General features: G+C 44.9%; 1 protein-coding gene across 1 annotated transcript in view; it reads right to left on the bottom strand.

The window, feature by feature from the left end:
- Positions 1-23600, bottom strand: part of LOC137436987 (uncharacterized) — an 82728-nt gene that overhangs the window by 26203 nt on the left and 32925 nt on the right. Inside the window, exon 4 of the mRNA XM_078787003.1 lies at positions 10123-10317. Coding sequence (XP_078643129.1) covers positions 10123-10317 — 195 coding nt within the window. The remainder of the gene's footprint in view (positions 1-10122; positions 10318-23600) is intronic.

The raw sequence follows: 23600 nt of genomic DNA on the forward strand, positions 1-23600 counted from the left end.
ATACACACAAACAGACAGACAAACATCTCATATTGTATAGATATCTGGATCAAGATATCGTAATCTGCATCTTTTGGCTATATTTTCTTGAGCTGCTTGTGTTTTCCAAAGAAATTAAACCGTTGGTGCCAAATGTTCTACAGAGATGAGTAGAGAGAACAAAATAAAAATAAAAAACCTAAAACCCCCAGGCTACAAAATAGACTTCTTCTTCTTCTTTAAAGGCCACAATTGTTTTCACGTTATTGTGGGGTTGGCTAGGGGAAGCCTGGCCTACTCGCCTACTCTTCAAGGACACTGCAGAATATTTAAGGTCCACCAACTAATGTTGGCAGACGGGACGCCCAGTTTAACATCCATCCAAGGGACGGCCACACACATTGAATCACCCTGTCTGTGAAACACCGGGTTGACAGTTTATAGCTGGGTTGGGATTTAAACCCAGGCTAGACGTTTTAGAGACGAATATGCGTACCTTCACAGGAATGAGCAGTTTGGGAATTGTATCCCACTAATAGGCCGCATCTGGATTCGGACCTGAACCAAAATCAAATCAGTTTGTTCTTGTCGCCTAACCACCTCATCCACTTAGATTTCTCATATAACTCATCCACAACTTTTTCGAAATATCTTGCTATACTATAGTTTAGGCTCCATCTCTCAATGGTGAAGAAACACTTATGAAATTAAAAAATTCTCGTATCAGGATCCGGATTCAGATCTTCACCAAAATTGAATCAATTCTTCCTTGTCACACATACAAAGAATCCACCAAATTTCGGACGAATCCTTCCACAACTTTGTGAGATATCCTGTTCACAGGCATAACCTCCAATTCCACTTTCGGTGGCAGAGGTAATGAAATGCCAACATGTGACGTTGGTCATCCCTGCACGGAGAGCAGGATATCCCAGGAATCCTTTCTTTTCCCCCCCCCCCAAAGATTAGCCATCACAGCAAAGATTGGTATTTCCGTTAGTGAAACGATGGGTCTTATATTCTAGATATATATGAAGAAGCAAGTTTGTTTGTGTGTGTGTTTGTGTGTGTGTTCATTTGTGCATTCGAAACGTGCATGAATCAGTGCGACCAAACTTTGTATCGCCTCCTCTTTCATCCAGAGGAAACTTGAGGGCTATGTTTGGATAAATAAAATTGGAAAAAATCAAAATAACAACTACAATCAGATAAATTGGCCTTCAGGCTTGATCGGTACTTCTGCTTATACACTGCGCGCATTTTTTCCCCAGGAGCGATCGAGTAATATGTTTTGTGAAGATCGTATGTTAAAGTTGTATGTATATAGTGATTTATTGTCAACAACACAAATTTAATTGTTATAGCCGGCGAAGCCGGTGTTGTGAATAAACGCGTACGTATTATGTTGAAAACCAGATTATGCTGGATCCCTTGGCTTGAGAATTCCGAAACTGTGACGCACCAAATTGCTCAATGGAGGCCGCCATCTTGCGGATGCAGAAGTATGCATAACAAATTGAAAAACGTTCAATAGGAGTTTGTTTCACCCGTCTTTGTTTGATTCACAATCTTATGCACCTCTAATTTGTAATTAAAATACTTTAAGACCAACCTCGGCCCGCACGGGCCTGGTTATCTTCAACGAAAATCGTCACCAAACACCAATGAGATGCAAGCATTTGAAAAAATATTTCAGAACCCAAATCACTCAATGAAGGCCGCCATCTTCCGGATGCGGAAGTATGCATAAAACAATTGCGAAAAAGTTCAATAGGAGTTTGTTTCACCCGTCTTTGTTTGATTCACAATCTTATGCACCTCTAATTTGTAATTAAAATACTTTAAGACCAACCTCGTTATCTTCAACGAAAATCGTCACCAAACACCGGAACCAATGAGATTCGAGCATTTGAAAAAATATTTTTATAAAGCTTATTACGCATTTCGGAGGGTGAAAACGGCGTCAAATATTCTACAGTTGACGAATAATTATTTTTTAGAAATCTCGCGGCAGTAGGGGATAGTTTTTCATGGTCGGAAATATCCGAAGTTGAGACGGAATTCACCGAATTAATCAAGAAGTAAATTTTATCAATTTTAATCTCATCCAGAATGCAAATGGTGTCATTTAAAGTCTGAATTTGCGAAATTTTGTGAGCTGACCAATCAGCGATCAGCTTAGGTCAGCCAATCAGCGCCATCGACACGGTTTGATTAACGACAGTCACACATTGCCATTGAAACGGCGCTATGGTCTGACCTGTCGGCACTGATCTTACTGCAAGCTAACTTCTTCTGGTGGGGGAAGCCGCAGTGCCCAGAGAGAACCAGTCCTGACAGTGACTGAAGTTAGAAGACTACACACATACTGTGAAAACGTATGTTAAGCCCAGTTAAAATTTCTTAAAATAGGCCTTAAGCTAGCACATCGTATAGTTACTTCCTTAAGCTTATTGTGACATTTATTGTATGTAGGTATTGGGAAGGACTGTCTGCTCTTCTCTTTTACCAAGTCTTACCAGGTACGGCACCTACTACACCTACCTACTACCAACTACCTAACCTACTGATGCCACAGTGATGGGTAAAATAGGGGCAAGAGGCTTTGGCTTCGCCGGCTCATTGCGGCTTTGCAGTCGGGTACTAGTATATAATGATGAGTCCATGTCTGTGCTAGCCCCACACATTCTACAGGCCACATCCCTCTCTCCCAGCATCACATGCACTGCCCATTAGCCAGGTGATGCCTTTCCCTCCAGTGGGCCAGAAATCGCCGCCATTTTTTATTGCTCCACATAGCTCTTTGGCTTCATAGGCCTCTGTCGTACATTTGAAGTTCAGACAATGCGTCTTCTATCATTAAAGAAAGGTACTGTTTTGAGGAAACAAAGGCACATTTTGATTGCAACTAATGCAGAGGAAACAAGGTAATGCATGTTTTGTTCAGAGCGATCGCAGCAGCAGTCTTAGCCAGTCTAATATACACCGACCAAAGGAGGTATGTTCCCATAATGCAGAGGAAACAGCACAGCGAAGTCTTTAGTAAAAATAAAAACTTTTGGTTTTTACCTTACTTTTCAAACTGTATTTCACATGGACATATAATTCACATATTATGTGAAGTAAAACTAAAATCGGCTTGGAAGTGAAATGTCTGCATACTCAATTAATTAACCCTATATAAGCCCTATATTTGAGATGAAGTCACTGTGAAGAGGGGCACATAAGCTACACTTTATAGCTCAAAATCCAGTAAATTCAGTAAATTAGTCGGGAACTGGGAAAATTCCCAGGAGTTATTTTTACTTTTTCTTTTACAAGTTTTTATGTCCATGTGCACTTTAAAGAAGTTATGTTCACGTACACTTTAAAGTTGAATGGAATGTGAACGTCCATTTTCGTTAACTCAACATCACCTCTGAGTTTATGTTCATTTTAAACAAGAGAAATGCGACTGTGTCACCAATATGCCTCCGCATAGTCCCACAATGGGTAGATGCACTCGTTCACTGTCCTAAAAATAAACAAGTTTGAATTTAAATCCCTTCAGCTGTTTTCAAGTATCACATTTTCACCAGACATGACAGGTTTCACATGGATCGGTCAAGCGGTTTCAGAGAAGGAATTTTTTTAAATATCGGCTTTCAAGCTAATATGGCTGCCATACCACATGACATATGACCTTAAAATGCACTCTGCATATGTATGGGTGGTAGATCATGTTTGTGAAGTTTCCTGTTGATCGGATAAGGTTCGTTTTTCTATCCAAGATGACTGCCAAACCACGTGATGTACGACATCATCATTTTCAAACTAAATGGAACAATGGTGTTAGATTATATTTGCATCGACAGGGTGAGCGTTTTCAGAGATATAATTACTTAATATTTTCCTTCAATACAATGTTGCTGCCACACCATGTGACCAATTATGTTTTCGTGGTCATCTTTCAATCACCATGCCTGGTCAATGACACAAGTAAAGTTTCGAGTAAATCAATTTGCTGGTTTGGGAGAATATGTTTTATAAGGTTTAGGTTAAATCCAATATGGCTGCCAAACCATGTGACCTATAATGTCACAAATTTAATATTTCAATACAAATGGGTCATAGATCATGTGCACGCAATTTCACATTTTAAGGATAAGGAATTCGATTAAAACATTTTTGGCTGGTATACCACTTCACCTTTGATGTCAACATCATCATGCTTTTGTTCCCCATTGGGAGTACTTCACAATGTGCCAGGTTTCATATTTTTCCATTCAGCAGTTTCTGAGAAATATATTTTTTAATTATTTGCGTTTAATCCAATATGGCTGCCATACCACGTGACATATGACGTCACACGTCATAAAAACATTCTGCATGGGTGTCACTCCTATCCTGAAAGTTTCGTCTCAATCGGGCATGCGGTTGCAGAGAAAAACGAGGTTTAGCCCGTACGGACGGACGTACAACACGAAAACATAATGCCTCCGCCTCCGAAGGCATAAAAAGTAAAATCGTGTTGAACACAGGACAAAGTACGTTTTATTACAAAGAAAATAAGCTTTTAATTTTTTTTTTTTTAACTGTCATTTTGTTGGCGTTTTCTATGTATACTGAAGGCTGTCGAAATGCCCAGGGGTGTGTTCAGTTACCAAGCTGCTAGCTAGCGCTTGCCAAGCCAGCAGTTCCTTATCAACGGTTTCGAATGGAGTGCTTGCTTGAGTGCTTAAGCCACTTGGTGATCACTCTTCAAGAAATTTGGTAACTGAACACATTCCAGATTCATTACATGACGATGAGGATAAACATCTATACCGTGACTTATTTTGGCCAAATCGATGAATTCGTCCCTCAGGGGGCACATTTCGAGATGACACGTCGTCGAATTATTTATTTTTCCCAAACGTGGTTAAAACGCATTATTTACTGTCAGTGACACAAACTACACCAGAATACTGAGATACCCATTTACTGACGAATAATGATAAAGAGGGTCCAAGTATTACAGCTTTAAACTCAGTAATTGTGGCATTGACAGAACAGAAGTTCAGTCACCTGCGCTAGTGAAAGGTAGCTGCTATTCCTGCTATAATCCACTATAAACTAGAATTGCACTAGGTAGAGCGCTACGGATCTGGATTCGGACCTGAAACCAAATCTAATCGGCTAGTTATTGTCATCTGACCAACTCAAACACGTAGTTTTGTCATAACTCGTCCATAACCTTTTGAAATAGCGTGCAATACATCGTTTTTGGCCCCATCTCTCAATGTTGAAAAAATCACTTGTAATTTAAAATAAAATTCTCGTATCTTGTTCCGAATTCGGATCTTCACCAAAATCTAATCAATAGTCCCCCAAATATTCCTACAGGTCGCACAAGATCTGCCAGCAACCCTGTTCTGGTGAAATTGCCAAAATCAAGACTCTCTGCTCACCTTCACTCCTTCATTCCTCTTTTCTCCCGCCTCTGGAACAAACTCCCTCACTCTCTTCAATCCCACTCCTCCCTCCAGGTCTTCAAAACAGCTGTTCACCACCATCTCTTATCCTCCCCCATCCAAAACCTTGATCTTTTCTACCCCCGTTAATTCACCCCTGATCCACTTTTTTGAAATACCGACGTCTTTCCTGGAAGTCCTTGCAGTGTCTGTGTTTTTTTTTGCCTCTCCTACCCCACCCCCTTCCCATGCCTCCTCCCCCACCCCCAAGCCTTCTCCCTCCCACAGATCTCCCGATGTCCCTGCTCTCAAATGTTGTACTTGTGTGCTTCCCCCTCTCTCCCCATCTTGTCTCCCACTCTCTTTATTATGGCTTATGTGTCCGTTTATTTTTTTGTGATTAATGTTAGCTCTTACACGAACCTCGATCTTGTATACAAAAAATGAAAATTTTTGCCTTGTCGCACACCCAACCTGTCCACCAGGTTTCGTCCAAATCCGTCCATAACTTTTTGAGATATCATGCTGACAGACAGACAAACAGACAGACAAACAGACAGACAGAGGTGAAAACATAACCTCGGGCACTTCGAGGATGTAATAATTACAAAGCGAGTTTGTGAGTATTTACAGTTTTGAGGCCATTTACACATCATTGGGGTTTCATTGTATGGTCATTAGGATGTCTTTAACAATGCACAGAAAACATCATCGAAAGTAGAGTTATCATGCGTTATATTGTTTATCCCTCAGTACTAAACAATTGTTAACAGTTAGATTGGAAGAGCCCGCGGATGTTGAGGTTAAAATGTTCATTCCATCACCGTTAACAGTTGGATAAGGAGGTAAAATAAAGTGGATAAATCGTTATTGCATTTCAGGCCCAGTAATTGCTCTGTCATAAAAGTCTTTATATGTTTTACCCACATGCTTATTGAATACAAACAACTAAGAGTAGTTGTCTATAACTCCCAGCAATGATATCACAATTGCACAATGTATTTCTGCAAAAAGGGCGTCGTGCGAGAGACTAATATATGTGCTTAATATACCTTCTTTAGAAATACCGTTTTTGTTTATTATTCCACCCGAATTGCTTCCACAAAGCACGTTGAGCACACATTACATTAGGTACACAAAGTACGTACGGGAAGGGATGGGGAACGTGGGATGGAAAGAGGAGGTATGGGAGGTGGGAGCGGGCGGGGTAGATCGGAAGAGGAGGAGGAAGATGGGAGCGAGGATGGATGTAATTGTAAAGAAGAAAAAGGTGCATAGGAACAAGAAGTAGGAATGGGTGCTGCAATGATGGGGTTGGGGGAGATGGAGGGGGGAGAAGGGGTCAACAATTTCCTAATTTTTGAAAATTAAAAAATACTTCATGCAAGTTCGTTTAGCTGTAAGATTCTTGGAATTGAAAATATTTTTGAACAAGTGGGATGTAAATTCTCTGCTATTAAAATGAATGAGGCCTGGAGAATATCATATCTTGGCCTTTTGTGGACTAGTAAATAAATCCTGTTTGTACAATAATGGCCTGCAGTTATATTTATGGCCTAGAGTTTCTTATGTTTCCTTCATGAGAGTGTTGTTAGAAGGGAAAGGTCAAACCAATTGTGCAGAGTTCAGATAAAGTTTTGACTTTTATTAAAGTTTGCATAAAGTGACTATTGCTCTGATCTGATCTCCCATCTACGAGTCAACATTAGCCCAACATAATGTTTTCACTGTTGTAGATCAGGAAGAATTCTGATGAGGGGAAAATGATCAACCCAACATTTCAACCATAGCAAAAATTCCAGATTTTGACCAAGGTTCCAGCCAAAGGGCTTCTCCTTCAAGTCTTTGAGATGAGTCGGCCAGAGTTCAAATCTCTGGCCTCCCAGAATAAGAACAGATGCTCCAACCATTACGCCACCGAATCTGGTTCACATGGATTGACCACCAGGAAATGTCGGCCACACATTCATCTGTCTATGGTACACAAAACAGTTCTGGGAGCAGCCAGGAACAAGTGATTTTTAAAAATGACTTCTGGGTAAATAGTTACATAGGCTCTGATGTATCCTGGAAAATGAGAAAGAAATGTAGAAATGCGGGTGGAAGAAGTGATGCGGGCAAGGGGGAGATGTATAAAATAGGGCAAAATGGAGAAGATTGTCATGGGGCCCGCAAGGCTGACCCCCGCTCTAGCAGGGGAAATGGCCTTAAAATGCCTGTTGTTGTTGTTGTTGTTGTTTGTATCCTGGAATGTTTGGGGATTGCTGTCACCAGGGGGTGGAGCGTGCGCATTCGCAGTAACGCACTTTGGTTATGGCTTCCCTACGTAACTTGTACACTGCTCCAATACACCGCCTAACAGTAACTTGTACACTAACAGTAACAGTAACAAGCAGTAACTTTTAAATAATTTGTGACACCGTGTATTGCAGCATCAATAGAATAAGTGCGTAACTTAGAGCCCTAAAAAAATCAAAGACCTGCCCCCAATAAGTTTTCAAAATGAAGACAAGATCGTGCATATGAAAGAACAAACCTTACACACAGTTATTATCACTAATGAGGTGTCGACATTAAATATATAATCCAAGTGAATATGCAAGGAAAAAAAACATTGTGACATCAACACTTGCACGTATGAATGAACAAGTTTATAGGGAGTTATAAGGGTCAAGGGTCGGTTTGAGGATCAACAGCACATGGTGTTCGGCCATCAAGTTGAAGGAATGGAGAGAAGGATGGGTTTGGGCAGACATGTAGAGGTGACTTAACAGACATGAGAAAATTAGGAGAAGGAAAATGTGAGTAAAATTCTTGCAATTAGTGACAACAAACAAGGAATAGGTGGGCGGTTAACATATTGGTGAGGCTGACAGAATAGTTCACAGGTGGCATACTTGCCCTTGACTGTAGGTGCTGCTCGGTGGGTAATGAAGCAGCTAACCTGTCTGGGTTGTGATAGTAACAAACCTTGAACTTCTACATTCTGAATAGAGATTCCCATAACCATCAGGGGTTTCAACTTTGAACCATCAAGTAATGTCTGTAGACGAAAGCCTTGTATTAAGTGACGAGTTAATGAACATTGGCAAACCATATGGAACTAGAACCACGCTCGGTAGAGTGCATACCTCCGCCAGGCTGAACAGTTTCCATTTTGTATCCCACTGATAGGCCGCATTTGCATCCGGATTTGAACTAACATCGAATTAGCTCGTTATTGTCACCTAACCAACTCATCCCCCAAGTTTTGTCATAAATTGTCCACAACTTTTTGAAATATCATACTATATACGGTTTTGGCCCTGATGTTGGGCTAGTTGGGCTAGTTGGGCTAGTTGGGATGAACCCTGGTGTTGGGCTAGCGGCTAGGGTGCCGGCTTAGGATCCTAGGATCCTGGGTTCGAATCCCGGTCGATCGCTGAATTAACGCCAGGGGGGTTGACTCAGCCTGTCATCCTTCCGAGGTCGGCTAATTGAGGACTAGTTCACTGGTAATTCCCTGTTTGTCGCTAAAGGCGGCAAAAAGGGCTGGCGTCAGGAAGGGCATCCGGCCGTAAAACATTGCTTCAAAAAGGGGACCGAAAAACAACAACAACCACGGTTCCCGAAAAAGGCCAACCCCCGCTTGCGGGGAAAAATGGCCTCTAAAGGTGGTGTTTATACGGTTTTGGCCCCCATCTCTCAATGGTGAATAATCACTTGAAATTTTAAGAAATTCCCTGATCCAGATCTGGATTCAGATCTTGTTAGCCCTGCACCAAAATCGGATCAATTCTTCCTTGTCACACACCCAACCTGTCCACCAATTTTCGTCCGAATCCATCAACAACGTTTTTTAGATATCTTGTTATGCTGTATATCATGTTTAGCCCTATCTCTCAGTGGTGAAGAGTCGCTTTAAAATTGTAGTATCTGGATCCGGAGTTTCACCGAAATCTAATCATTTCGTCCTTGTCACACACACACAACCTGTCCACCAAATTTTGTCTGAATCCATCTATAACTTTTTGAGATATCCTGTCAACAGACAGACAGATAGGGGTAAAAACGTAACCTCCACCCATCCACCTTCCGGGGCGGATGTCACAAACAAACAAAAAATCCCTATTGGAATTTTCCTTTCTGGGTCAGAATGAATGTGTTGGCAGTCCAAGAAAGGTTGTGCTGGACATTGGGAGAAAGACTTTCCAGAGACTGCTCCTTTGCAAGTTTCCAATGATGAGAATATAAAGTTGGATTTTTATGGCAGTTTGACCTGAGGGGTTTGAGAGAAGACATGGTGCAGTCCTGGTTGAAGGTCCAATGAAGTAATCCTGATGGTCACTCAGTTACGACTACTTTGTTGAGACCAGTCATGCACAAAGTAGAAGCAGCAAAGGAAATTTGCATTAATGGAATGACAGATATCTAGGATAATTTGAACTCTGAAGATAGGCCTATGTGTCGATAGTCTATCAAAACAACATGGCCGGCACCTCTCCAGAAGGAGGTCGCTCAACTTATGCATGTGTGCAGAAAGAGCAGAAGCAATGATGCAACCTTGTCATCATCGGCATCACTAGTCAAGGTCTAATGAAAAAAAAAAAGATTGTAATTACCAGAAACTAGTAAATCACAACTCAGTTTTCTTGACCAAAACATTTCACAGTAAGAACATGCTACGAGAGTGTCATGTTGAAATAGTTCACATGTTATCTATCTATCTCACCTGGAAGTCGTTACTTTTATTGTAATGCAGATTGAGTACTCGGAACAGCTCGGAATCTCGAGTGACCACAACATCGTCAGCAGAAACCGTCCCATCTGCAAGAGCCTGGCGTGCAAACTTTTCCATCTGGATGTAGAAGAACTCACGGAAGTTGCTGAACCACTTGATAAGTTGCGAGGTGATGCAGCGGTTGAACTGGGGTGGGTTTGAAGATGCTGTTAGAACCAAAATAAACACTGAAGCCCTCCTATGTATCAAAAACGCTCATTACAACAGATAACTTGATGCATTGTGAAGAGTTTACACATTATACTTTCTCATTGCACTTGGTGGATTTGCACTACTTCTCGAATTAGATGGAGAATTATCTTATTTAAGCGTAAAGAGCACAAATTTTAGACAACCCATCATAAAAGACATGTGGTATTAGAATGCCACATGAGCATGATAGATAGGCCTTGTGGCATTTCGTGCCTATATTTGTCGATTGAGCAATCTGAAGAAGTTCTCAACAGCACTGTGCTACAAGGGGAGTTCAACAAGTTCTATCGTTGAGGTATAATAGTCCAGGACACACCAACATTTTCATTTTTAGCTCACCTGGAACAGAGTTCCGGGGAGCTGATGTGATGGCGCGTTATCCGTCCGTCCGGAAACACTTGAAACTTCTTCTCCGAAACCGCTGATGGGATTGCGACCAAATATGGCACAAATGATATTTGTTGTGTTGTGACTAAAGTTTGTTCACGGCATTTTAAAAAATCGAGGTGGAAGGGAGTTTGCCGGGAGTCAAAGTGGGTCCAGGTGTGATCCGCCAAGATAGGTGTTTGCTTTCTTCTCTGAAACTGCACATACAATTTCGATGAAACTTGACCACAACCTTAATCACGCGTGATGTAGCAATGTTTGTTCATGACATTAGAAAAATTGGGGTGGGTTGTATACAGGGTTGGGGGTGGCGGGGTGGGGGTTGCTCCCAAAAAGAGGTATTTTTTTGTTTGTTTGTTTAAAGTCTTGTGATTATGTTAGTATGATTCTACATGCTGCCCTGTCTTTTAGCAACCATTGAAATTGGTTTAAAATACCTTTAGTCAGTGCAGTATACTGTTTGTTCTGCCAGGTGATTCAATATATAAGTATTGAAAAAGAATTAGTCAGCCAAAACACACACACACACACACACACACACACATACACATATATATGCTCAGTGCAGCGAGCTCGGCTCGCTACGCTTGCTCCACCAAGCGTCGTTACAGAGGAACGGGCTTGTTTTAGCTGAGGATAAAGACTGTAACTGAGTTGCTGTGTTATCATGATTTACACCAATCATAATACAAACAATTCTTTTGCACAAATTTATTTGTAGTGTTTATGATATTACATTTTTATAAGCTATTTAGGTTGAATATGTTTTTTTCAAAAAGAACCCGTCGGCACATACATACGGGAGGAGTAGGTGCAGGCTGGAAGTTTGGGACGATTACACATCACCACCATGTAATTAAAAACAACTCACCACCACGTAATTAAAAACAACTCACCACCACGTAATTAAAAACACCTCACCCCCACGAACTTAAAAACACCTCACTACCACATAATTCAAAACACCTCACCACCACGTAATTCAAAACACCTCACCACCACGTAATTAAAAACACCTCACCCCCACGAACTTAAAAACACCTCACCACCATGAAATTAAAAACACCTCACTACCACATAATTCAAAACACCTCACCACCACGTAATTCAAAACACCTCAGCACCCTGTGATTCAAAACACCTCACCACCACTTGATTCAAAACACCTCAGCACCACGTGATTCAAAACACCTCACCACCACTTGATTCAAAACACCTCACCACCACTTGATTCAAAACACCTCACCACCACGTGATTCAAAACACCTCACCACCACGTGATTCAAAACACCTCACCACCATGTGATTCAAAACACCTCACCACCACGTGATTCAAAACACCTCACCACCACGTGATTCAAAACACCTCAGCACCACGTGATTCAAAACACCTCACCGCCACGTGATTGAAAACACCTCACCGCCACGTGATTGAAAACACCTCACAGCCACGTGATTCAAAACACCTCACAGCCATGTTATTAAAAACACTTCCCAACCACGGAAACAAAAGTTTGAGGGAGTAGTTCAGTGACAGCACAGACACTGCCCAGATATGTAGATTATACAGTATAGATAGATGACTGTACCTGAGTTGCTGTTTTGTCATGGTTTACACAAATCATAATACAAACAATTATTTTGCACAAATGTATTTGTAATATACGTGATATTACATTTTATAAACAATTGAAGTTGAAGATTTAAGTTGAAATTATTTTTTTTTTTAAATTTTTTTTAAAAACTAGAACAATGTGACTGTGTCACCAATATGCCTCCACATAGTCCCACAATGGGTAGATGTCATCACTCTGCATATGTATGGATAGTGGATCACGTTTGTGAAGTTTCATGTTGATCGGATAAGGTTCGTTTTTATATCCACAAGATGGCTGCCAAACTACGTGACCTATGACATAATCATTTTAAAATTATATGCAACAGTGCTGTTAGATGATATTGTCGCGTGACTACCCTTGGTGAACACCGTAGGGTAACACGGATGACCGATTGCGAGACTTTACACTCCCGAGGCGAAAACTCAATGGCGGATTCAAGCTCAACACAAAGTTAAACGCGCGGGAGGCCAGACGCAACGAGCTCCACAGCCTTATCTATTAAAATGAAACACCCAGGAAACTGCGTTCAAATATGTACAGAAAATAATATAAGGATTTATTATTGAAAAGTAATAACAGTGAAAAAAACACGCGCCGGTAATACTAATAACTAAATCGGGACGTCCCCACACGACTGATATCAAACACAAAACGAGGGAGATTAATTACGAAAAGAACACGTCACGTCGTTCAAAATGTACGCGGATTCGGGCTTATCTGGTCTTTCGTCGTCTTTGTGGCTGCCGTCCAACACCGCTCCTTTCGGCCCGATCGCACACCTCGCTCCAAGTTCCACGGCCCTCTGCGTCCGCCTCCAAGCGCCACCAGGCCTCGTCGGTCCAACGGCCCACACACACCACGAGCTCCTTTGCTCCAACGGTCCACCGCAGGGCTGCACGAAGCAACCAAAACCAAGTGCCAACTGCCAACTGCAACGAGCTGTGGTCACGAATGTTCAACGAACCGTGTCCTGTGCCAACTCCGACGAACTGTGCAACGAACCGTGTCCTGTGCCAACTGCCACGAACTCTGGTACGGAACTGTAACAACGAACTCTGCGACTCAACTCTCTCAACTCTGGACTCCACTCGAACTGAACTCAACTCAACTCTGGACTCCACTCGAACTGCCGAAATGGCGTCCGACCGTCGCCTATATTGGTGGCCGATGACGTCACATTGGCGCGCTCCTCAGCCAATCATAGCCTCCCAACTCGCCCAGGTCACGCCCTCTGCGGCATGCGACTCCTGACATCTCCCGTCCGTGACCCCGCGGTCCTGGTGTAACACGTGCCAGCGAGGTTGGTAGGCCTTTGAGGTGCGCAGGCGAGGTTTGCAGGCCTTGGAGGTGTAAACGGTGGCGGTGTATTGTGGCGGTGTTCTTGGCCTGGTGGTGCCCATTTATTACGAAGTCAATGTCAGGGAAAGGGAATTATTTAATGTTGCACTAAGGACCTAACTAATGTTTATGTGGTTTGCAGTGCCATAAAGGACAAAGGTTTGATTACTAGGTGATACTCACAGGGGCGTTACCTTTAATCCCTCACTATTTAACACTCGAATCTCCAGGTAGATCCACACTCATACATCTTACCCCGACAACCGCCTGAACATCAATAACTTATTACATGGAGAGTCCCTGTCACGACAGCCGAATACCTACCTATTCAGATCTACCTAGCTCTAGATGTTGCATTACCAAATTCATAACACAGCCCCCCCCCTGGAACCGTAGCTCCTGCAAGGTTCACCGCAGGGCTACCATTCCAGCCTTAACACTTACTGTCACACACTTAATTAACCTATGAAATAAATCAGGAAGGGCTGTGGGAAGTGAGTCGGACTACCTACCTACACTTCCTTAACATGCTGAACCCCTTAACCATCATGCAAGTATGTACATCTTCTTCGTTGTTCCTGTGGAGGGAGGAAACAACAACACACAACACTAACTTAACCACAAAACTTAACCATCTTTCCAAAACTCAAAACTCTAATCTTTGTACATACCCCGGTCTACAGACCGCGTCCCCCGGTGGATGCCACAAGACTCAACCTTACCTGCGGGGCCATCCCCAATGCATCCCCCTAAATTTCCTCGGGCCCTGTCCAGATGTTACAGGTGAGTGACACGGCTCGGTGGATTTCGCCCACATTCATGCTACACAGACCCCTTAACCACTCATTCTCATTCCATAGGTCATCAAGGCATTGCAAAAATCAACAAAGCACTTATTCCCAATACACCCCCTGCAGGACCATGGCATTGATGTCATTCACGTGTGTGTGCATTCCTCAACTAGGCAGCGGGGAGGTACCGCACAAAAAGATGGTGGGGGCGCATCAGGCTGTGGTGCCCGCAGTCCCAAAAACATGTCAACCGACTTACAAATTCATTGCCCCCCCCCCCCCTTTACCTCTTGGCCCCGTGACAGCCCAACAGCCCCTTTCCGCCGTTACCTCGCCGGTGAGGGTCTCCACACACACCAGGCTCCTTTGCCTCCTGCTTTCGCGCAGCAACACGGGTCACCGGGGGACTTCCTCACCCCGCGGCGCCCAACCAGACCCTCCACCGACGAGCTCCAATTTCCAGTTACCACCGGCTGCCAGGGGTAATTGCCGCAGAGGGGGGGCCCGCAGGCATCGCTCCTCAGAGCTTGCTCTGTACCTGCGGACACACACACCTTCCCCACCCATGGTCCCCAAAACACACTTCCTCCCCCGCTGCCATTCAATTCTCCACACAACTCAGCACAATTCAGTACAATTCATAGATGGTGTAAAAGGTGTTACAAGGCTTGCCATGGCCTGCCAATGTGAAATCCCATTCACAGTTCGAATCATTAAATCCTTACACCTTTCCATTAGCACATTTCCAAAAAGCACAATTTATCGCCCCTCATTATCTCCAATAATCATCACTCACTCTCCAGGTTCCACTCTCACGACCACATCAAAACACCTAACCACAATACAAAAACATACGCCACCCACAAGACACTGTGGCTCCCATTCCATCCCCTCACCGGCCATGTCATCACTCTCACCCGCCTCCCAACTCCAAATTACATGTCCCCAATTTCCCAAAGCAAATCCTGAAGCCTGGGACAGTACTCCTCAAAACACTCACCTCAAGTGCAGGTAGTTGCAGGTTGGTCAGGTTCAAAGTGCAATCCACCCATACAATTCCCCAAATTTCACATTGGGCCTACCAAATCCTTCCAAATTTCTCTTTTGTCCCCACTACACTGGCAGGTATGTGGATCCGCATCCAACGGTGATCATCACCACACAACTACCTATGGCCACGACAGCTCTGCACCTCTACCGTGCAAGGGTCACCGGGACAAGGTGAGCAGTCAAAACGCCAACATGGCCCATGAGTGTCCATAAGGGTGCGACCCACCATCCATCCTTCAGCCCCCCTGCGAGGAACACAGCTGCAGCAGCCCCAGCTGGCCAATGTGGTGAGCACTTGCTGCCACAACACACACTACCGCACACACAACCTCGGCCCTGGGGGGCACGGTCGCAGTGCGTGGCATCCCTACAGCCACGTCCCCTGCACCTCCCCATCATCCCCCAGTCCGACTACAGAACTGCAGCCCCCCCCAGTGCTCACCCACACTTGACCACACCAAGGTCCAGTCAACAGCCATGCTCCACCAGGAGACCCACCCAGAAGACATGGTCCACACACCTCGGACACGCACGGCACCACGTTGACCCTCAGGCTACACAACTACATCCCCATCATCCCGCGTCCCAAATATCAGCACAGTTGCCCCCGCAACCAGTTGAAAGCTGTGTCTTGCTACCCTATTAATTTAATCACAGCCTCCAACACTTTGGTCTACACACCTGGATCAATAATGGCGTCACTATACAGTGTCCACCATGGCATTTCACAATCCACCCTTAAATTTGCATCTAACCCACAGATTACCCATGCCAACCATTTGTCACATTTCACTCACCTCACCAAAGAAGGATGCTTTGCCATACACATGCCAGCCGAGCATGGCCCATATGCTCGGCTCGTCGTTACACATCTCCCGATTCACATCCCCATGGCTCTCTTCCCAACCCGAGAGTCCATAAATCACAACGGAGCATCTGTGGAAGGTCGCTCACACCATCACGTTCCACAGATGCCCCAATGGTTGTCCGGCAGGCTATCTCCATCCCTGTCCATTCGGTTTGACCCGCGTCCATAGACCAACCACCATGCCAGGTCACCACATGCTGGTTGTCCCAGAGTCCCTGGAGGAGAGTGCCAGGCCGCATGCCCGGGTGGTCACCACATCAGTCCCAAGTTGGCCGTCCGCAGTGCCACCACCAAAGCGCGACCCACAACACCTCCCCCTAGTGGTCCTCAATATTTGCCATCCCAGGCTTGAGAAACCACCTCGGACCTCCCTGGAGGTCTTAACCCCCACCAGGGTCCGGTGACCCTGCCGGCCCGAGCCACCAGCTCGGACGGCGCCCCGGTGGACAAGGGACGCCACACTCCACCAGACCCCCCGTGGGACCCAGGTCGTACCTCGACACCCAAGGCTGGACCCCACGTCCAAATCTCGCCATCACAGCCCCCCAGCTGGCCGGCATACCCAAATTTTGAAAGGGGCAACTTTTGCCCGAGGCCATCACCCATGACCTCTCCATGTCCAAATCCCGCAGCCCGGGGACCAATCCCCACCATGGCTGCTCCAAATCAATTTCCCATTGTAATTTTATTTTACATTTTATTTTACAAATTTTCATTCCCATTGCCAACCCGCAGCTGCAGGGAACAACCTCTACCACCGGTTGTTCTGCCCCTCCCTGCAGTTGATCCAAATTCCCTACAGGGACCAAATCTCCAGAAGCTCTATCTCCCGATCCTCCAAGATCCAAATCCAGCCCGGAGCCAACACACTCCCCCAACTGGTTGTCCAATTTTGGAGCCTCTGTTTCCAAATAGCAGTGTACAGTGAGCGTCCCCTCGGTCATTCCAACCACCTCCTCGGACCAACTCACCTCTTCCCCCAGACTCCTTTGGGCCTGAACAAGCTCTACCTCCATGGGACTGTCACAGGTCTCCAGCCGCTGGATCAACTCATCCTCATCATTAGAAATCATTCCTGGCCCCGCCAGGCTTTGATCAATATCCCCAATAAATACCCGGTCCGGCTCTATCGCATGGACCCCCAAAAACTCTACCCCCTCTTGCTCCGCACCACCGCCCTGGTGCTGCACAATTCCAAATTCATCCCCCGGTTGGGGTGTTGTGACATCCACACGGTCCCGATAAACAACCAGGCCAGAATGTGGGAAACATTCCCCATTACAACTCTCACATTCCAAATTTCCTTCCCCGCTCACCTGTGGACACTCCACGTTTACCTGCAGGCATTCCCCATCTACCTGTACACATTCCCCATCCACCTGTGGACATTCCCCATCCACCTGTGCAATTCCAAATTTTGCCATTTTGTTTGCCAGCCCATCAATTTTAATACTCAATCGATCACTCATTTCCTTCATTCCTTCCCTCCATTCCTTCCCCTGTGACTTCATTTGTTCATTCAATTCCCGACTGGCTCGCTCTCTCTGTGCGTACATGTCCCCCATCTGCTTTCCCAATCGCTCACTGTTCTTTTCCATCCCTTCAATTTGTTCCTCCAATCGATCACTCATTCCCTTCATTCCTTCCCTACATTCCTTCCCCTGGGACTCCATTTTTCGAAGCAATTGACCCAACATCTGGTCGGTTGTCGGGGCCGTTCCTACTACTCCCGACTCCCCGGTGGGGGAGGGGGATAAGTTGGTGCTCGGGACGAGGGAGGTTCCAAGGCTCACCTCTGCATCTAATTCCCCTATTTCCGGCTCACTCCCGACGCTGACGGAGGCCTCGCTGCGTACTTCCATCTCATCAATTTCCGACATCCGCTTTCCGGAAGATTGTTTCCCGCGCGCGTATTTATTTTAATAATTCCTGAAACAATTTAAATTTGACGAAGACACGATATCGCGCTCCGTTTGCCCGATTGATTATTAAATTTCTCCGCCTCGACTATAAAAATTTTGCGTTCGAACGTCGGGCGCAATGTACGCCCGACCGTGTCGATGTCTCCCCGCGGACAAAAAAATTTGTCCGACCGTGTCGATGTCTCGCCGCGGACAAAAAAATTTGTCCGACGGGTTCAAATCCCACTCCTGACACCACTTGTCGCGTGACTACCCTTGGTGAACACCGTAGGGTAACACGGATGACCGATTGCGAGACTTTACACTCCCGAGGCGAAAACTCAATGGCGGATTCAAGCTCAACACAAAGTTAAACGCGCGGGAGGCCAGACGCAACGAGCTCCACAGCCTTATCTATTAAAATGAAACACCCAGGAAACTGCGTTCAAATATGTACAGAAAATAATATAAGGATTTATTATTGAAAAGTAATAACAGTGAAAAAAACACGCGCCGGTAATACTAATAACTAAATCGGGACGTCCCCACACGACTGATATCAAACACAAAACGAGGGAGATTAATTACGAAAAGAACACGTCACGTCGTTCAAAATGTACGCGAATTCGGGCTTATCTAGTCTTTCGTCGTCTTTGTGGCTGCCGTCCAACACCGCTCCTTTCGGCCCGATCGCACACCTCGCTCCAAGTTCCACGGCCCTCTGCGTCCGCCTCCAAGCGCCACCAGGCCTCGTCGGTCCAACGGCCCACACACACCACGAGCTCCTTTGCTCCAACGGTCCACCGCAGGGCTGCACGAAGCAACCAAAACCAAGTGCCAACTGCAACGAGCTGTGGTCACGAATGTTCAACGAACCGTGTCCTGTGCCAACTCCGACGAACTGTGCAACGAACCGTGTCCTGTGCCAACTGCCACGAACTCTGGTACGGAACTGTAACAACGAACTCTGCGACTCAACTCTCTCAACTCTGGACTCCACTCGAACTGAACTCAACTCAACTCTGGACTCCACTCGAACTGCCGAAATGGCGTCCGACCGTCGCCTATATTGGTGGCCGATGACGTCACATTGGCGCGCTCCTCAGCCAATCATAGCCTCCCAACTCGCCCAGGTCACGCCCTCTGCGGCATGCGACTCCTGACATCTCCCGTCCGTGACCCCGCGGTCCTGGTGTAACACGTGCCAGCGAGGTTGGTAGGCCTTTGAGGTGCGCAGGCGAGGTTTGCAGGCCTTGGAGGTGTAAACGGTGGCGGTGTATTGTGGCGGTGTTCTTGGCCTGGTGGTGCCCATTTATTACGAAGTCAATGTCAGGGAAAGGGAATTATTTAATGTTGCACTAAGGACCTAACTAATGTTTATGTGGTTTGCAGTGCCATAAAGGACAAAGGTTTGATTACTAGGTGATACTCACAGGGGCGTTACCTTTAATCCCTCACTATTTAACACTCGAATCTCCAGGTAGATCCACACTCATACATCTTACCCCGACAACCGCCTGAACATCAATAACTTATTACATGGAGAGTCCCTGTCACGACAGCCGAATACCTACCTATTCAGATCTACCTAGCTCTAGATGTTGCATTACCAAATTCATAACAATATTTATAAAATTTCGCATCGATTGGGTGAGCAGTTTCAGACATATTTAATATTTTCCTTCAATCCTGGTGTTGGTGTTCTAAACCTCTAAAAAAATGTTCTAAAAATGTTCTAAAATGTTCTAAAATCTAATGTTCTAATCTAAGGTGTTCTAAAAATGGCCTCTAAATGGTGGTAATCCTGGTGTTGGTGTTGGCTTAGCGGTTAGGGTGCCGGCTTGGGATCCTAGGATCCTGGGTTCGAATCCCGGTCGATCGCTGAATTAACGCCAGGGGGGTTGACTCAGCCTGTCATCCTTCCGAGGTCGGCAAATTGAGTACCAGCTTGCTGGGATGAATGATCACGGTGTGTACCCCGATTTAGAATAGGTACACCGTATCCCTGCGCATCGTAAGAGCGTGACCAAGGGTTGGCGTCAGGAAGGGCATCCGGCCATAAAAACATTGCCTCAAACAGGGAACCATGATTGTCATGGGGCCCGCAAGGCTAACCCCCACTCTAGCGGGGAAAAATGGCCTTAAAACGATCATTCATTCATTGCATTCAATCCAAAATGGCTGCCAAACCATGTGACCTCAGATGTCATAAATTTAATATTTAAATACAAATGGGTCATAGATCATGTGCATGCAATTTCAGATTTTTAGGATAAGTAATTCGATTAAAACATTTTTGGCTGGTATACCACTTCACCTATGATGTCATCATTATCATGCTTTTGGTCCCCATTGGGAGTACTTGACAATGTGCCAAGTTTCAAATTTTTCCATTAGGCGGTTTCAGAGAAATAATTTTTATTATTATTTGCTTTTAATCCAAGATGGATGCTATACCACGTGACCTATGACATTACAATGATCATAAAAACATACTGCATGAGTGTCACTCCTATCCTGAAAGTTAAGTCTCAATCGGTCATACGGTTGCTGAGAAAATCGAGGTTTAGAACAGACGGACAGACATACGAACCTACGGACGGACGGACAGACAACCCAAGAACATAATGCCTCCGGCGACTTTGTCAGCAGAGGCATAAATAATTCAAATTTTTTCAAAAATAATACCCTTAGGACATACACACGGGAGAGATGGGTGCATACCAAATGTTTGGTACGATTTCACAAAAGTTTGAGGGAGTAAGTAGTTCAGTGACAGCACAATACAACAATACAACACACTGCACATATATATATATATGTGCATATATATATATATATCTCAGCAATCTTTAGACTTTAGAAGTCATATATAAATATGACCAAAAACCAAAACTTTTGGCTACATGACCAAACGGATGCGGACACCCCTTCTAATTCGTGGATTCTGCTATTTCAGCCACACCCATTGCTGAGAGGTATATATAATCAAGCACACAGCCATGCAATCTCCATAGACAAACATTGGCAGGAGAAGGGGCCATACTGAAGAGCTCAGTGACTTTCAACATGGCACTGTCATAGGATTCCACCTTTCCAACAAGTCAGTTCGTCAAATTTCTGCCCTGCTAGAGCTTCCCCGGGCAAGTGTAAGTGCTGTTATTGTGAAGTGGAAACGTCTAGAAGCAACAACAGCCCAGCCGCAAAGTGGTAGGCCACACAAGCTCACAGGACGGGACCGCCGAGTGCTGAAGTGCATAGCACGTAAAAATCGTCTGTCCTCGATTACAACACTCACTACCAACTTCCAAACTGCATCTGGAAGCAACTTCAGCACAACAACTGTTCGTCAGGAGCTTCATGAAATGGGTTTCCATGGTCGAGCAGCCGCACACAAGTCTAAGATCACCATGCGCAATGCCAAGCGTCGGCTGGAGTGGTGTAAAGCTCACCGCCATTGGACACTGGAGCAGTGGAAATGCGTTCTCTAGAGTGATGAATCACGCTTCACCATCTGGCAGTACGATGGACGAATCTGGGTTTGGCGGATGTCAGGAGAACGCAACTGCCTGAATGCAAAGTGCCAACTGTAAAGTTTGGTGGAGGGGAATAATGCTCTGGGGCTGTTTTTCATGGTTCCGGCTTGGCCACTTTGTTCCAGTGAAGGGAAATCTTAACGCTACAGCATACAATGACATTCTAGACAATTGTGTGCTTCCAACTTTGTGGCAACAGTTTGGGGAAGGCCCTTTTACTGTTTCAGCATGACAATGCCCCCGTGCACAAAGCAAGGTCAATACAGAAATGGTTTGTCGAGATCGGTGTGGAAGAACTTGACTGGCCTGCACAGAGCCCTGACCTCAACCCTATTGAACACCTTTGGGATGAATTGGAACGCCGACAGCGAGCCAGGCCTAATCGCCCAACATCAGTGCCCGACCTCACTCATGGTCTTGTGGCTGAATGGAAGCAAATCCCTGCAGCAATGTTCTAACATCTCGTGGAAAGCCTTCCCAGAAGAGTGGAGGTTGTTATATCAACAAAGGGGGGACGAACTCCATATTAATGCCCATTAATTTGGAATGAGATGTGTGATGTTTGTGTCCACATACTTTTGGTCATGTAGTATATGTAGTATACATATATATACATATATACATATATATGTATACATATATACATATATATATATATATATATATATATATATATATATATATATATATATATAAGTTCAAAACACACCTGGTCACAAGTGTGCCACACTGACCGGGTCCTCAGTCGAGGTCCTCAGCATCAGCCCGTTTTGGCCCTTCAACCTCGATACGGTCAGCTAAGGTGGGCCAGCAGGGGCACATACACATCCACATGCAGCCACTACACCTGGATGCGTACATACCCACCCCCAGCCAGTGCAAACGCAGACTACAACAGCAACACCTCCACATCCAGAATCCACAGCAACAAACAAACATGGTGGAACACTCAAACACTCACCTTTATACCCTTCACCACTCACTAACAAAACACACCAGATCATTCATACACACACATCCAAACACATCCACACACAACACCAACCAACCACCTACCCTTACAACATACACCACTCAACATACAAAAACACACACACTCATGCAAAAATTCATTCATGCAAAAACACACACCCTCACTCACTCACTCACTCATATACACAAAATAAGAAATAATAATAGTAACAAAAAAAACCAAAGGAAAAACACACAGAACCAACCACCTACCCTTACCAACATACATGCACCACTCATGCAAACATGCAAAACCATTCATGCAAAACCACACCCACTCATGACCCACTCCTGCAACACACACACACACACACACACACACACACACACACACACACACACACACACACACACACACACACACACACACACCTCCATTTCTATTCCCTAACCTCAACCTACACCGTTCGACGTGCCTCCATAAACTTCTTCCATATCCAAAATGAGCCTTTCACGGCAACCTGGGCCACCTTGTCACACATCCTCCTTCTTTCTGTCCCACACACTCCAATCCAAGCAAGAAATGCAGATATAATACATACATTATTTGCTTTTAATCCAAGATGTACACACACACACACACACACACACACACACACACACACACACACACACACACACCTCATTATAATATGTTTTGGCATGTGTTGGACTATTGTTTCATTGGTAATACTTTGTGTACATATCTCTATCACTATCATGTCAGTGTGGATGCT

Source organism: Myxine glutinosa, chromosome 11 (genome assembly GCF_964187855.1).
Source record: "Myxine glutinosa chromosome 11, kmMyxGlut1.1, whole genome shotgun sequence".
NCBI classification, from domain to species: Eukaryota; Metazoa; Chordata; class Myxini; order Myxiniformes; family Myxinidae; genus Myxine; species Myxine glutinosa.